At 44.2% G+C, this 16,930-nt stretch overlaps 2 protein-coding genes across 2 annotated transcripts in view; one reads left to right on the top strand and one right to left on the bottom strand.

Annotated features, from left to right (window-relative positions):
• The window catches only part of CLDN11 (claudin 11), a 55,643-nt gene extending 42,897 nt beyond the window's left edge, over positions 1 to 12,746 (bottom strand). The window contains exon 1 of the mRNA XM_068281004.1: positions 12,396 to 12,746. Within this exon, the coding sequence (XP_068137105.1) occupies positions 12,396 to 12,621 (226 nt within the window). The 5' untranslated portion in view covers positions 12,622 to 12,746. The remainder of the gene's footprint in view (positions 1 to 12,395) is intronic.
• Positions 1 to 16,930, top strand: part of RPL22L1 (ribosomal protein L22 like 1) — a 460,839-nt gene that overhangs the window by 428,472 nt on the left and 15,437 nt on the right. The window lies entirely within an intron of this gene.

Here is a 16,930-nt window from a genome sequence, read left to right as displayed (position 1 = left end):
TAACATTGCATCCAGGGCAGTTTCTAGACTAAATTGCACCCAGTGCAAGGGTTTAAAAATCGCGCCCCTTCCCCCCACCCCCCATCTCCGTGGACTCATGAACCCTTACTCTTTAGGGACAGAACAGGTCACAAGTAGATCTGCCTACTTACTAGTGACCAGCCGTTCATCCAGGAGGAAGCAGGGACCAGGAAAACACACAGGCGAAGAAAGCCCAGAAAGTCGACTCCTCCATTGGCGCCGCGCACTGACAGCCTGCAGTACCGCTACAGGACATCAAGTGTCATCACGTGTTAGTGACGTGATGATGACTTGATGTCTGACGCAGGCAGCCTAGGAGGAGTCAAGTAAGGTGATTGCGCTGATACTATTCTTTCTTCTTCCATTTGGCTGCATCGCAAGTCACCAGCTCCCTGGCAGTTATGTCCTTCTGTCTGCGCCCCCCCCCCCCTTCTTCTACTTGCCGGTCTGCACCCAGGGCGGTCGCCCTGCCCAAGAAACGGCCCTGATTGCATCATTCTAGAATATGTGCAGATTACACAACACTCAGCATTCAAAATGATTCTTTCAGAGCAGTCTGTGAACTAATGACCTCTCCTCTGGCAGAGAAAAAGAGATTTGTTCACTAACAGTTGAGATAATAAAAGTCAGAAGACAGCCCTCTCCACGACTTTGAAAGTTGTAGAGCTTAATGGCTTTTTTTGCATAGAGATAACAACTGGAGTTTCTTAACTCTTCCTGTACTGGAAACAATTAGACTGATGTATCTGATCTTAATGTTTTATTTCTTAGCTGTACTACACATACAAATCATAATATCATAATTTTTTTTCGCTTCAGTGTCTCTTTAAAGGGAAACCAGAAAAGATTAACAATAAAAGTTTTATACCTACCTGGGGCTTCTTCCAGCCCCATCCACAAGGATCGCTCCCACGCCGCCTCAGTACAATCAAGGAACAAGCAATGCATCTGAAGGTTTACCACTGTAATCTCCCTTTAATAACCATATTACATGAGCAAGCCCTCAGATCATGATATCTGTGACCTTCCCTCATCGCGATTTGTCCTTTCCCGCCTTCCCTGCTTCAACATCTCACTACACTGATTTGTTATTCACTTTATTCCCATAGAAGCTCAATAGGAAATATTTTGGTCTTGTTCAGCTATAGTGTTCAGTTTAATGCTTTCAAAGAACTACTTGCACAGAGTTCATATGTTTTCATCGTGCCTGCAGGAGGTTTCTTCTGATGCTCGAATAGCGCCATGGTAGGTTAGCTGGCTTCATTTCTTGCTGGCAGGAGGTAAATGATAAATGATCTCAACACAGGTCTGTAGTTCCTCATGTAACTGGTGTATTAGTTGCTATCCTGACATTGGTGAGAATACCAGGTACGGAGGAGCAGGGGGAGATGCAGTCTGCTAGTTCATGTGTGCTGCATGTATTAGCTGTGGCAGCCAGTCTAGCACTTTGGTTACTGGTGGGATTGCAACACATACGTTTGGTTCCCTCATATGTGATCACCTGCCTTTACGAGGCAAGCCCAGCACAATAATCATTCAGAAGAAGTTGTATTGAGGCCTCTTTCAGAGGGGATGCTGAACTGCATGCTTGACGGGCTGTTCAGCGTCCCGTCACCCGCCCACAAGCGACATTCGGGTGCTGAACGGCAAGATTTGTAACACCGCGCCTCATCGCTTGACACACAGTGGGGTGACTATGGGGCAGAGAACCACGAATTGATGTGGCTGTGGTTGCACTCAAATGTGAGTCCATGGGGGGCTGCCTGCCCAGTGCCGGTAGCCAGTGCTAACAAGGTGAATTTACAGTCTTCAGCTGCTCATATGAAACAGTCCTAAAGACCGATACCCACCAGAAGATTTTTGTGTGGAATCGTTAACGCTAAATGACCGTTTGCGCAATATTGCATAACATCTTTTAACCTCCTTGCCGGTCTAAAAAAATCCGGCAAGGAGGCAGCGCCGCACTTTTTTAAAAAAATTTTTTAACTCATGTAGCGAGCTCAGGGCTCGCTACATGATAGCCGCTGAGCGGCGGCATCCCCCCACCCACTCCGATCACCTTCGGTAGTTGAGAACGGGATTTCCTGCAGGGCTTCCCCAGTCGCCATGGCGACGGGGCTGGATGACATCACCGACGTCATGGACGTCGGGACGTCACAGGGAATCCCGCACCGCCCCTCAGCGCTGCCTGGCACTGATTGGCCAGGCTGCACAGGGGTCTGGGGCGGGGGGGCGGCTCGGCGCGGCGGGTAGCGGCGATCGCGTACTACACACAGCTAGCAAAGTGCTAGCTGCGTGTAGGAAAAAAAAATTATGCAAATCGGCCCAGCGGGGCCTGAGAAATCCTCCTGCGCAGGTTACCCCGAGCTGAGCTCGGGATAACCGGCAAGAAGGTTAATGAAAGTTCATTAAACGATATTCACTGACAGCCGATTACACTCCATAATCGTTCGCTCGGAACGACCTTCATGACGAATCCAATCGTGGACAGTCTGTCCGATCTCTATTGACCCTCACGCTAATTACCGCGACCATTTGCACCCATCATTTATTCCCACGGTACGTCATTGTGAGAGATGGATCAGCTACAATTGTTCATCAAATCTTTCGTCGCTGCGTATCCCCCAATCCATCTTCTGCGGTCTTGGTCTGTGGTGGGTATTTAACTTAAGATGGCTCAATGAGCAAAAAGGATAAAGTAAAATGATATAAATGTTTCTGACACCATGAAGGATGGTACCCAGTTAGATTATGGAATTTTATGTAGGCCCAGGGGTGTAGCAATAGCCATAGCAGCTGCTATGGGGCCCTGGAGAGGAGGGGGCTCAGGGGGTACATGACGTGTACACTTTGTGTATAGTCCATGGCCATTGAGACAAAATCAGAGGGTAGAGAAACAGTGTACATTGCATGGGAATGGAAATTGCCCAGTCAACTCATTGCTATAGACTGTGGGGCCTCATAGTCTCTAGTTACACCTAGACAGACATTTGTACTCAAATGTCATCACTTCCAGCACATGCTGAGAAATTATGAGAGTAATGACTTGCTGCAGAGCAATAGGTGGAAACGTGTCCATCAGATGCATTCAGAACCGGTGGCAAATCACACATTCCACAACAAGCAGGATTCATGGCGTTATAGCATTTCATAGAGAAGAGAATATGGCTAAACATTATAAGAAATGACTTTGGTACTGATTTAACCACTTGAGGACCTAGCCTTTACCCCCCCCTTAAGGACCAGCGCTGTTTTTTCAGATGTGTGCTGGGTGGGCTCTACAGCCCCCAGCACAGATCAAATGACAGGCAGAGCCACCAGACCGCCCCCCTTTTTTCCCCACTAGGGGGATGATGTGCTGGTGGTGTGGGGGGGGGGGTTTGATCGCTCTTGCATGCTGTGGGTGGTGGGGGAGAGGGGGGGCACCTCAAAGCCCCCTCCACCGCAGGATTTCCCCCTCTCCCTCTCCTCCCTCCCTTCCCCGGAGATCGGAGGCTGCACAGGAACGGATCTGTGCTGTGCAGCCTCTAACAGGCTCCCCGCTGTCATGTGACAGCGATCCCCGGCCGCTGATTGGCCGGGGATCGCTGATCTACTACAACGCTGCTACTGTTAGCAGCGTTGTAAAAATGTAAACAAAGCGGATTATTTCTGCTTGTGTTTACATTTAGCCTGCGAGCCGCGATCGGCAGCCCGCAGGCTATTCACCGAGCCCCCCACCGTGAAATGACAGGAAACAGCCGCTCGCGCGAGCGGCTGTTTCCTGATTAATTAGCCTGCAGCCGGCGACGCTGATCTGCATCGCTGGTCCTGCAGCTGCCACTTTGCCGACGCGCGTTATGAGTGCGCAGTCGGCAAGTGGTTAAGACTATTATATCTTTTTTGGGGTGAAACTTATTGAAAAAGAAGGTAAAAGTTTTTGTGTGACGTTACAATTATCAGCTTCTGGTGACAAATGCAGATCCTGGACCTGCAGCGGGGAGAGACTGTTAACCAATACAGTGGCAACAGGGCCGGTTCTCTCATGAAGCAAGGTGAAACATTTGCATCAGGCGACAGAGATTACATGGGGCAGCAGCTTTGTACTGTATATTTACACTTACAGCATGCAGTCAGAGTAGGAGGAAAAGCGTGAGGAAATCGAGGTGAAGAGGTCATCATTGGGGAAAAGAAGCTTGTGCTGTGTGAGGAGTCTGACAGTGAGTGAGGAGGGGGTAGACAGTAAATTGTCAGGTGTGATCATTCCAAATTGGGGAGGGGGTGGGGCACATCCTCACGAGTTTGTCTCAGGCAGCAAAAAGTAGACTAAACGGCCATGAGTGGCAGCAGCTAGGGTATGGTGCATATAGGAGATGGCAGCAGTGACGCTGTAGATAGAATTCACACGCTTTATGGCAGTAGCATCATCAGCAAATAATGAGCAGAGAAAGTGAAGCAACAGAAATATACATAACTCCCAACTGTCCCTTTTTCAGAGGGACAGTTCCATTTCGGGAACCAAATCCACCTGTCACTCCCAGAAAGGATTAAGATGAAATGGGGACCTAGTCAGATTTTTGCCCACCGCTTACGATCATTCTTTTTAGTAAGATTTGGGGAGATGCTAGACTCTCTCTATACCCTAGACAACTGCCTAGCTTTGCCTTGTGGATGATCCGTCTCTTCTTTCTGCCTCATTTGTCCCTCTTTCTGGACTGATGTACAGATCTGTGTAAATATATGTATTTTTCTACTGAAAAATGTGTTAAACTTTACTCCCATCATTTAAATTGGTATTTCTTACCGGGAGTAAAAGATAAATGATTGCGTTTAACAGCCAGCCATTCTCTGCAACAGCAGCCCGGTCCAGCAAGCAAATGCTTCCTCCTAATCACAAGTCATTTGGGGAGTAGAGAACATTTTATCACCATGCACACCTCAATCTTCATCAGATTCCACCAGACATCTGACTGACAGCTGTAGGGATACCTGCTATCTTTGTATGGATCAATGCTGTACAAAGCTATGCCTCACCAAACTATGAGCCAAAAAGCTTGACTAGAGATATCAGCTGTGCTGGCCAAACAACACAGCCTGCTTTTAGCTGAAATGCAGAGTGTCACAGCTGTCCTCCTCTATAGTGACACACGGAAATAACGGTTTGCCAGGGAATGTCTTTTCTCCTTGCAGACTGTGAAGTAATGAAGAGTGATCTCCATTTCATATGCCAGTCTATGGATGGCTGCAGAGGTGTATCAAGCCTTCTGGGCAAGGTAGCCATGTGATGCAACTGATGCTAGGCACTACAAAGGAAATTACCTATTACCAGTTTTCTTAATTTAGGAACTAATGTATGACTGTTTTTACATTTGTTTTAAACCTTCACAAATAAGTGTTAAAGGACAACTGTAGTGAGAGGTATATGGAGGCTGGCATATTTATTTTCATTTAAACAATGCTAGTTGTCTGGCAGCCCTGTCGGTCTATTTGGCTGCAGTAGTGTCTGACTCACTCCAGAAACACGCATGCAGCTAATCTTGTCTGTTCTGACAATAATGCTAGAGACACCTGATCTGCTGCATGCTTGTTCAGGGACTGTGGCTAAAAGTATTAGAGGCAGAGGGTCAGCAGGTCAGCCAGGCAACTGGTATTGCTTAACCACTTCAGGACCACAGGCTTACACTCCCCTAGTGACCAGGCCATTTTTTACAATAGAGGGCTGTGCAGCTTTGTTAGCGTGCTGCACAGCCCTATAACTCAGCACACAAATTAATTTAACCACCTTTTCTTGTCCTTAATATGACACTCTACAGGAGGTGTCTAATCGCTGCTGCTATCTTTTTTTTTTCATTTAAAAAAAGGGAGACTGTTCCCTCCCTCCCCCCGGTGCCTTCCTAAATCTCTATTAGGACAGCAATTGGGACTCATCCCCACCTCTCATAGGCATCGGCCTTTGAGAAGCCACGCATCATGAGTCGCTCTGAGGGACAGCCGAGTGTCCCCCATGCAGCGCTGCAGGAGATCGCAGCGCTGTATAAACCTAAACAAAAGGGATTTATTTCCCCTTTCAGCTCTGAACAGTCTGCTAGCCGCGATCGCGGCTAGCAGGCTGATCATGGAGCAGAGCTCTGTGAACCAGCAGGGAACGATCCCTGGTAAACTGCAGCTCCAGGACTTGACACCAATCGGCGTTAGGCGGTCCTGGGTCTGCCGCCGCGGTCACGCCCATCGGCATGACGCGATCGTTAGGTAGTTATAGGAAAGTGCCGAGTGCCGCTGTCAATCAAGTCCACGTTGTCCAGAGTGTACTGTGCAGACACAGTAGTTCTCTGCCTGCGCAGTACACTGGACTACACTAGACAACGTGGACCTGATTGACATCGGCGGCAGCGCAGATGCAGTAGAGGATGACCTCGAGGTCGGCCTCTACACCGTCGGGGACCCCGGGCCGGAGCTGCGGTGTGGGACATGTCGGCTGCAAGGGGCTGGAGGAAGCTCTGGGTAAATAGGTCATGGGGTAGCATTATTTGGCTAACATTTACTTTAAAATGAAATAAATATGGCTGCCTCCACCATATACCTCTCACTATAGTTGTCCTTTAAGTACAGTGTAGAACCATGTAACTCAGTTTGCAAAGTCTCTTCGATTTTTCGTAAAAAAGCACAGCAGGAGAGTGCTTTTAGGCAGATATCTTAAGCTAGTCATAAACAAGTCAACAATAACAGGCTAATTTGGCTAGCCTTTGATCACATAGATAGTAGTGATTCATACTCCACCTTGTACTACTCAATCACAATCAGATTGCAAAAGAGAATTGATCATACCAATAAGTTATATATAGCTATTTGAGTATAAATCTGTGCAGTCATCAATCAGCACTGTTTGGAAGTTTTCAACCTAATATGAGTGAGTTAACAAATCAATGGCAAGTTTTACCAAAGTGACTAAATTGGCTAAAAAAGTTATTATGTTGAATTATGCTTGAAGGTAGCATAGATGGGCCATCTCCTTTAGTAGTTTGCAGCAGTCCCAAAGCTTATACTTATGATAGAAAAAAACTCTGAATTCTCAGCATGGAATCATTTGCACAGCTCAGCTGTCCTGCACATGAGATCACCAAACAAGGGGCCTATTGCACTTAACTCCAGTAACGTTGCTGTGTGACCCAAACTGTGCCTCTGATGATCAATGCACAATCATTAAAGTGTAACAGAGGTGAATAAAGTGAGAAAAAAAAGACACTTGCCTAAGAAGCAGAAATGCTCTGCATTCTGCAGAGGCTCCCCACATCCTCCTGAACCCCAACTGGTGCCGTACCCAGACCCCTGAAAGAGATCTGACAAGAGCTTGGTGGATTTCTGATCATGACTACACTCCTCTTCATGCATGGTCATGGCCGTACTGCACAAGTACAGCCAGAGCTGCATGGGGGCAGCACATATGCGCTTGTGCCCTTAAGGACCAGAGACTGCTGGCACTGAAAAATGGGGCCTACCGACATCTTGCCACACGGACCCAATGAGATTGGTTCATAATGATCACAGGGTCATGAGCCAATGAAATTGGCTCCTGACTGAGTCACAAAGCTCTGCTGTCATAGCGATGGCAGAGAGAGTGGCCTGCAGTGGCAGGAGGGCAGTGTGATCGCCGGTAGCGGTGGGTTCGTGTGGCGCGGTAATTGAAATCTACCCTCTGGCATGGATAAGCAGCCACAAGCAGGGCGTAGATTTCAATTACTGCGGTCCGGATCGGTTAAGGGTCACAGGAATTGTGTGGGTGTACACACCTTAAAAATAATATTGTAATTATCTCAATATAGTAGGATGCTGAAGACAAAAAAAATATGTTTCTAGATAATAGAATTTTATTATACAATAATGCACTAAAATATAAAATGAGAGACAAGTGAATTTTCCCACACATCTGACCTCTCTAATAAAATCGTTACATGCAATGATGCAAAAATGTTACCATGTAAAAAGCCTTGAATTCTCTTAGGAGAACAGAATGTCTTTCATGTGTTTTCCCAGAAACAGAATATAGCTTTCTTTCTCTTGCTTTCAGCTTATGTGCGTGCTTTTGTGACAAACAATGTAACCACGTGTCAGCTGGCTGATGGAATGTTAACCCGAGCAAGCAATAAAATTAACATGCATGCTGTTTACTCACAAATACAATCATTTTTTTTAGATACAAAGTAGAGAAAGCTGTGATTATAAAAGACAAAAATATATTTGACTAAACAGCTTCATGTGAAGGCAAAATAAACAATATGAAAAAATAGCCTTTCCACCAGGGCGGAGCTAGAGGGAGCCCCTGTAACTGCTCCACAGCCAGATATGGCTGATAGTGTAAAGCAGAGTACACAACGTATGACTGATGTTGCCCGGCAGGGATAGACACTGGAGTTCTACAGGCTAGAAACACATTAATATTCTGTTCCTATGGAGAGGAGGAAAGGGACGACTGAGTGGCAAACAATGGAGAGGGAAAGAACAATACCCTTGGCTAAGTTGAACCACTGTGACAGATCTGCTGGCAAATTGGTTGGTCAGGTGGCCACTGTATGCACAATAGAATCTCTCTACGAACTATTGTATGTGTGTATGCAGCATAAAGGTGGTAACTAATCCACTCTTTTTCATTCAATTTTACCAAATCTATGTAGTATAAGGGTAAATTGAGTGAATATTTATATTGAATGGATAATTTAGGCACTTCCTTATATTACACAGCAATGGTAAGATTGGACATGTCCCCGACCCCATAAATTAGCCACAAGCAGCTTACAAGTATATGGCCTGACCTACAACTCTCTGAACATTATTTGTCCTGAGGGAAATTAACATGTTCATGGAAACCATTAGATAACTAAGATAAGCACAGTTCAGTATGAGGGGAAATAAAGTGCTATTGACCCCATACCATGCTTTCCACCTCAGATGTGTTTATGGTCTATATTATTATTTAGTATTTATATAGTGCTGACATCTTCCGCAGCGCTGTACAAAGTATATATTGTCTTTTCACTTAACTGTCTCACCAGGGGCTCACAATCTAATCCCTACCATTGTCATATGACTATGTATGTATTGTGTAATGTACAGTATCGGTATGTATCAGTCTAGGCCTAGGGCCAATTTAGGGGGAGCCAATTTACTTATCTGTATGTTTTTGGGAAGTGAGAGGAAACCAGAGTGCCTGGAGGAAACTCTTGTAGACACGGGGAGAACATACAAACTCTGTGCAGATATTTCCCTGGCTGTGATCCGAACCAGGGACCCAGAGCTCTGCCCAGTAAGCCTTCTCATTTCTCAATTCTTTATACTACCATTTGTAATGTAGGCATACACAACACATTTTTTTATGGAAGACGTTATGTTTCATATAAACATTGAATGGAATGAAAATCTATTAAAACCATGGAATTTACAACCACGTTACATTGAATGGACTTGTCCATTTAAGAAGGCCCTCAAAACTCACCTTTTCACTTTTGCCTACCACCCCTCACTAGTGCTCTAAATCCACAGCTGAACTCTGGTCCTCTACCTTTTGTGTCCCCACCTCTCCCTCTAGATTGTGAACCTTTGGGCAGGGTCCTCCTCCTTTTGTGTCCTACCTGATCATGCACCTCCATTACTGTGCGCCCATGCTATGCATCTGAGTGAACCTAACTTGCCTAATCTCCATGCTCCATCCAGTGACTGACTAAGCACTACCTTGTACTCAGGGCCGGGCCGAGGCAGAGGCAGGAGAGGCTCCAGCCTCAGGGCGCAGTGTAGGAGGGGCGCACAATTCACTCAGCTGTCATTTCCCATTGTGTTTGAAGCAGAAAGAAATAAGAAAAGGGGATACATGGCAATGACAAGCCAGATAACTAGAGATTAAGGGGTTGGTGGGGTTGGGGGCATTGGGGCGCCTCTTAGTCTAATAGCAATCAGTGTGTGACTGCTGGGGTGGGAGGGATGGAGGGGCGCACTTTGGTGTCTCAGCCTTGGGTGCTGATGGACCTTGTCCCGGCTCTGCTTGTACTCATACTGTGCTGCGTGATCTGGTTTTTCTTGTATTCCTGTATTGTCATATTGCTGTATGTCACTCTACATATTGTCTGTAACCTAAACTAATGTCCAGCGCGGCGTAATATGTTGGCGCTTTATAAATACAATAAATAAAATAATAATCTGTGCCCAATCAATGCTGGTGGGTTTGGGGGGTGCACAGGCAGAAGCAACATTTGCATATCTTTGTCCTGAATAGGGCAGTATAAAGCTAGCAGCTGCAGCAATGAGATCCATAATAGATTTCTGCTGAAATTTGTCAGCTAATGTTGCAAGATGACCTAATAGCTATCCAATATTTAATGCTGGAAATCTATTGTGACCAATGTATCTGACTGATTCACATTTAAACTTCAGCTAGCTCCTTGATTGAAAGTGTGATCAGACATAAGCTGGATGTACATCTTTACCGGCAGATTCCATCAAAGTGATATCTATGCCACAATGAGCCACAGCATTCGATCAATTGGCGGAAAAAAAAGGATCCAAATCACAACTAGTTGGTATATTTTAATCAGATATGGTGGAGATGTGGCAGAAGATCAATGGCCTATAGAGCTGCACAGTATCCAACAGTACAATGCTGCAGTTCGATAGATTTTTTATAGTGAAATCTATTGAAAATCTATGTGCAGTGTATGGGGGATTTGATCCCTCACTGATCAGATTCAGATCAGAGAGGGATTGATCTATTTGTTACATTAAGGGACAATCTGAATGTGTATGGCCATCATTATTTGAAATTAGCTCCCCGTTGGGTGATGGATATAGCGTTACTGCATTCAGTGGCACAACCTCAGCAGTCAGATTGATGCTCAGTAGCTTTCTGCTGAGATCTAATTGAAATGATGTGTGCAGTGTGAAAATAGATTGGATGGTATCAATCCAACCTCTTCTTGATAATGGGTAGCCAGATAAGACATATCATTTTGCACAGAGCCCATAGACATTCATGCTTTATCTGCATATGGTAGGCAAGCAGGCATGTATATGTATGGCTGGTATATATCTGCAGATGTCCCTACAGACACTGCAAATGAATGTCAGCATAAAAATAATAACATGCACATCCTATATAATAATATCCAAGTGTCCCTGCGTCCTCCTTTGTCCCTGGCTCCGTGCGTTTGTGCTACTGCGCATGTGCACGGACAGCCGTTGGGACAAGGGGAGGACGGGGACAGGGGGCTGGGTGGGTGTGGGCGTGCGCATGCGTGCTGACATGCAGTGGTGGCGGCGGCGGCGGTGACAGATCTAGAGCCTGTTTTTAAAGGGGTTTAGGTCTACTAGTATTAGCATAACCACTGATCATCCCCATCTTCCATCTTGTGCAAGGTTTATCTCTGTAAAGGTGGCCATACACATTTAGATTGCCACCCAATGTTCTAATCTTAATCTGATCAAAACAGGGGTCAAATCCCACCATACACTGCACACAGATTTTCAAATCTATCCAATTTGCACAGTTTGTACACACTTCAACAATTTACATTTTATTATTTAGATGTTCATTAATATCGGGATAATTTTCACTTCAGTGACAGTTTTCTGCTGAGTAGAACTGAAATATTGAGGAGTCTAGTTTTTGCTAATAAAAGTCCTGGCTATATACTGTATGCACTTACTAACCTTGTAAGGGGATCACTCCATCTATGAATAAAGGTGGCCAGTGGCCACACACCACACAATTTTTTACATTTCTTTTCAATTCAAGAATTACATTACATTTTTCTGATGGATTGTAACTAACATTTTTAAAAAAGGTGACTAATGATCCACACAGGTGTGTCCAATGTTTCACTCAAAAAAAGATTGAAAACTGAAAAAAATTGTGTGGGTCTATAGATTAGTAAATTGACAATCTACCTTACACCATTCAATTTTCATTTAAATTGATCTAAAAAATCCACCACTCGATCAACTTATATTGAAAAAAACTGGGAAATCCAATCGATTTCTAGCTCGAATGAAAAAAAAAAAAAGCATTTAGATTTTTTTGGAACAACTGAATTGCCGTAAAGTTGGATCATTTTATTGTATCGTGTGTGGCCACCTTTAGATAGATCAGTCACATACACCTCAGCATCTAATAACAGATACATCAGTAATACAAATAATAACAAAAACATCCTTAATATTTGCAGCAGTAATCTGTTAATGCATACCCATAACACAAAACAGGATTTAAAGCCAATGCTTGTATCAAACCTATAGGAGATCCCAGTGATCATAACGACAATAATAATTTGATAAAGAGAAAAGACAGAGACACTCATCATACAAGGGCAGTCAGGAACTTTCACAAATTTAATAAATCCCCATAAGTAACTTACCTGGCAGTGTGAGAATGTCAGCCAAGGGTTTGCAGTGATAGAGTCCTATGGCAATGACACAGTCTGCCCAAAGTCCCCTGGAACCGAGTTCATCCAACTTTCTACATGTGTTGATGCTATAATCGCAGGTCAGTACCCAGTCATTTGTAGCAGTGGCTAGTACAACCCCAATCCAACCAACAAAACTTGTGATAAACCCAAAAAACTGCAAGCAAGTGCCAGCCATGTCAAGTGGTGCTCCCAGGAAGCCAAGTGCTCCTCTTACAGCGATGAATCCTACAGAGGTTCTGGACAGTTATGAGTCCTGCCTCAACTACAGACCTTCTACTGCTCGAATTCTGAGGATCTCCCACTTGACATCAGAATCCCACTTCTCTGCCCCCACCCACCACTATAGGAAGAGACCCAAACTGCAGAGCTAGCCAATTACAGGGCAGCAAGAACAACACCAAACACAGTTTAGTTAAAACGACCAGGAAAGGCAAGGGATGTAATGAAAGAAAAAAATTGTAAGAACTATTTGAGCAAGCTAGTCACTTCTGAACATCTGGCCATGTGAAATAATAAAACTACAGAAAAAGTTGTCCGTGTTAAGAGCAGGCATTTAAAAGTCTTAAGCATTGCTAAATATACAGTGGGAGGTAATTGTCAGCTGTTATTAAGCAATTGTTCATTAAATTGTATTTACACACTGCTTATTGTTATGGATCAGTATACACTATGTGAATTAGAAGTATCCCTTACCCATGTAATAATACTCTACTGTAAGACTCTCAGAGGAAACAATATTCAACAAAGACAAATATGTTTTCAGTTCTACAAAAATAAAAGAAATAAATGAATAACAAAACATAGAAAGATCTTTGCTGTTGAGTAGAATTTCCGTTCGATTTATGTGCAAATAGAGACAACTAGTGGCCGTTTTTGATATTGCATGCTTACACACATTGCTTGTGAACAAAACAAGATCACAGACTATCTGATACTACAAAATACCCAGCAGCCTCAGGGTGATCCAGAACCACTAGCAAAGTATAAGGGGCTAGAATAGACGTAAAAGCCCTTCTACTAAAAAGCAACCTTGAATATAAATGTGTCTTCTTAAAACAGAAGGTATTTGCAATAATTTAGCTTTAAGTGTACCTTGGATTAAAAAAGTACATTACTTACCTTGAGCTTCCTTCAGCCTCCTGTAGGCCACGGCACGGGCTCCCTTACCGTCCTCCCGGGTTGCTCTGTTCCCCCGCAGTGTGGCCTGATAAATTCCACAGTCACACTCTGGTGAACATATGCATTCCTGGCCACACGCATGTGCCCCATTGCGCTCCCATCACCGGGAGCATTTTACGCATGTGCAGTTTGCCAAGGTTTGTAACTGTGCAGGATGCTCCCGGCCATGGGAGTGTAATTGAGGGATATCTGCTTGGCTTTCAGGGAAATAAAGAGATCATTTGCATACCTGGGAGTGATGCATCATGGGAAACCACAGTTGCTCATTTAAAGGAAACCTGAGATTAAAAAAGGACAAGCATTTATACTTACCTGGGGCTTTCTCCAGCCCTTTGTAGGCTGTGGGCTCCCAAGCCAATCCATTCTCCCGCAGCAGAGTCTAGCCCAGTCATGCTCCACTGCTCATGCAAGGTCCTGGCCATGCACCAGGGTCATAAAGAGATTTGCATATTTGGGAGTGATGAATCATGGGAATACACAGTTGCTCACTTAAAGTGTACCCGAGATGAAATAGAGCTAGGAATTTTTTACTTACCTTGGCTTCCTTCAGCCCCCCTGTATTCTGTCAGCTGCCTCACTGTTCTCATGGTCCCCTCGGTTGTGCAGCTGTCAACCCCTTCTATTAGAGATGGGCCAAACTGTTCTGCCAGCGAATACTTTGCAGTAAACCAACAGTATTCGAAATCTGCGTTTAACAAACTTTTTTTTTTAATTTGCGTTCACATTTTTCCCATAGACTTTAATGGCAGGCGAGCGGCCGCCGACTTTAGCAGTTAATAGCAAAAGCCCCCTTACATGCTAGAAACACCAAATTTTAAGGGGATGTGGAGGAGGACAGTGGCTACAAGAGGAAAAAAATTCACAAAGACCTTATAGTTTTTGAGAAAATCAATTTTAAAGTTTCATAGGAAAAAAGAATAGATTAAAATGCGGTAAACGACAGATAATGTAGCAAACCTAACGGTAGTGTAGATTTACGTATGTCTAAAGAAAGAGCAATGAATTTCATGATGGGGTTTCCAGGGGGTCTGTACGCAGTGGCAACGCTTTGGCCAGGGATCACTATACAACCGCAATATGGCTGTATAGCCCCCTCCCAGAAGAAATGAGTATAGAGGTACAAAGTACCCCTTACCCTTCTCCACAAAGGGTTAAATTAAATAAAAACACGACGACGGAAAAAGTAATTGTTAACCAGAAATACTTACCTATACTTTTAAAAGAAAGTTCCCACGCCAGTATCCTTGAACATGTCCCAGGCCAATATCCTCTAATCTTGCAATCTTCAGTTACATGTTGATTGAAGATTTACGCACATCGCTGCCACACACCGTCGCTCCCCTGCGCACTGCTCTCAGCTTTCACCACAGTGGCCTCAATTCACTAAGCTTAACTCCTGTCTTTAATAACTCTTCTGAGCTGTTTTACAGTTATCACAATTATATCACCATGGTGATAACTGTAAAACAGCTCAGAAGAGTTATTAAAGACAGGAGTTAAGCTTAGTGAATTGAGGCCTTGTTTGGGTTTATTTCAGGCTGGATTTCTGGAAAGGGCACAAAGGCCCAGGTCTTAGTTGGCTGCTGTTCAGGGGGGCAGCTAGACATGGTAGAGGGGTTGCTGCATATGGAAAAGTGAGCTGCAATTAGAGAAATAAGACTGCAGGTGGGGACCAACGCATGAAAGAGGGGGAGTTGCAGCCCTAGGGAGTTGTACTGAAAGAGAGGGGCTGCTGTGCATGGATGTTACACATGGATGAGGGGGCTGTATATAGAATGGGAGGGCAGCTGCTGTACCTGGAAGGGAAGACAGTTGGCCTAGGGACCGAAATGTGTAAATCCGGCTTTCGGTTTGTCCATTGTATTTCTGCAACTTAGAAAGCTGATCTGCATTGAATGGTAAGCATCAGAAAACTGTTAGGACTTGTTCACACTGCCAGCGTTGTTATTTTTTAAGCGCAGCGAGGTTTCAAAATCGCTCTGAAAGCGCTTACACAATGATTCTGTATGAGATATTTTATATCGTTTCATTTCCGATCCGTTTACATAAGTGGTACTTGAGCCATTTTTGAGGCGGTTCCGCCTCAATGGAAAGTATATGAAAAATGCAAAACGATCACAAAACCGCTTTGTGGAGCGATTGCGTTTGCGTTTTTAAGAATAAATACATTGTATTTATTCTTTTCCGGATCAAAGAGTTCACTTCCTGATTTGCACCAGGGAGTGAATTACCAAAACACTCAGGAAAAACGTGTCGGAAACTGCTAACCACAAAAAAGAATCACCCACTCAAGTGTTGGGAATCGGCAACCAAACATTCTTCAAAATAAGCCCACTGCGGACACACACGCCAACCGAACGCAATGTGAACAAGGTCTTAATAAGCATCAGAAACTGTTAATGCACTGCGCACTGGGATGCTGCACGCCATTAAATTGCACCAGCCCCACTGTGACTGTCGCATAGGTGGCGCATTACAGAGAGGGGGGGGGGGGGGGAGGACACAGAGGAAGGTCTTGGAGCAGGGAACATGTATCTGTGTCCCATCTGCCTTCCCTGCCCCGCCTTGGGTACACTTTAAAGTACAATTTGGGTTATTATTTATAGTGTCAAGACAATATACTGTACTCTTTACAGCTCTGCATAATATGTCGGCACTATATAAATACTTAAATAAAATAAATGAACTAAAATATGGTCAGTTGATATGCAAATAATAGGCAATGAGTGTACACTCTGTTCTTGTTGTTATATGCAAATATATTGTACAAAGTCAATAAGAACACTTGTTTAATATATATATATATATATATATATATATATATATATATACATACATATACATATATATGATGTGGGTTCAGGATGGCCACTCAAGCAAAGGCTTGTAGTGTACAGGACACCTTGCTGCACCCTCTGTATTAATTACATTCTGTTTCAGGCTGTCTGCAGTGCACTGAACAGTTTATTCCAGGTTTTAAAGTGCCCTGTGTCGGCTTGCATTTTTCCAGTATCCCCTGTAATGTAAGCCTTGGCTAATACTATATACACACACACACACACTTTTCCCTATCTATAGTGATATTAGAATTTTTTCTAAACAATTTTGGGGTATCCCTTCTACACTGGAAGTGGTATATAGACGACTGCTGCTTGTTTTTGTGGCAGGGTAGTGAGGGATCCCTCAAGTCATTTCTAATACATGAACTGTAATAACTGGAATCTTGAATTTGATGTGCAGTACTGTCAGAAGGAAGTACATTTTCTAGGCTGGATGCTCCATAAGGCTCATTCTCCACCTCACTG

This window comes from Hyperolius riggenbachi, chromosome 4 (genome assembly GCF_040937935.1).
Source record: "Hyperolius riggenbachi isolate aHypRig1 chromosome 4, aHypRig1.pri, whole genome shotgun sequence".
Lineage (NCBI taxonomy): Eukaryota > Metazoa > Chordata > Amphibia > Anura > Hyperoliidae > Hyperolius > Hyperolius riggenbachi.
The sequence above is the reverse complement of the archived record's forward strand: the minus strand, read 5'-3'. Positions and strand labels throughout refer to the sequence as shown.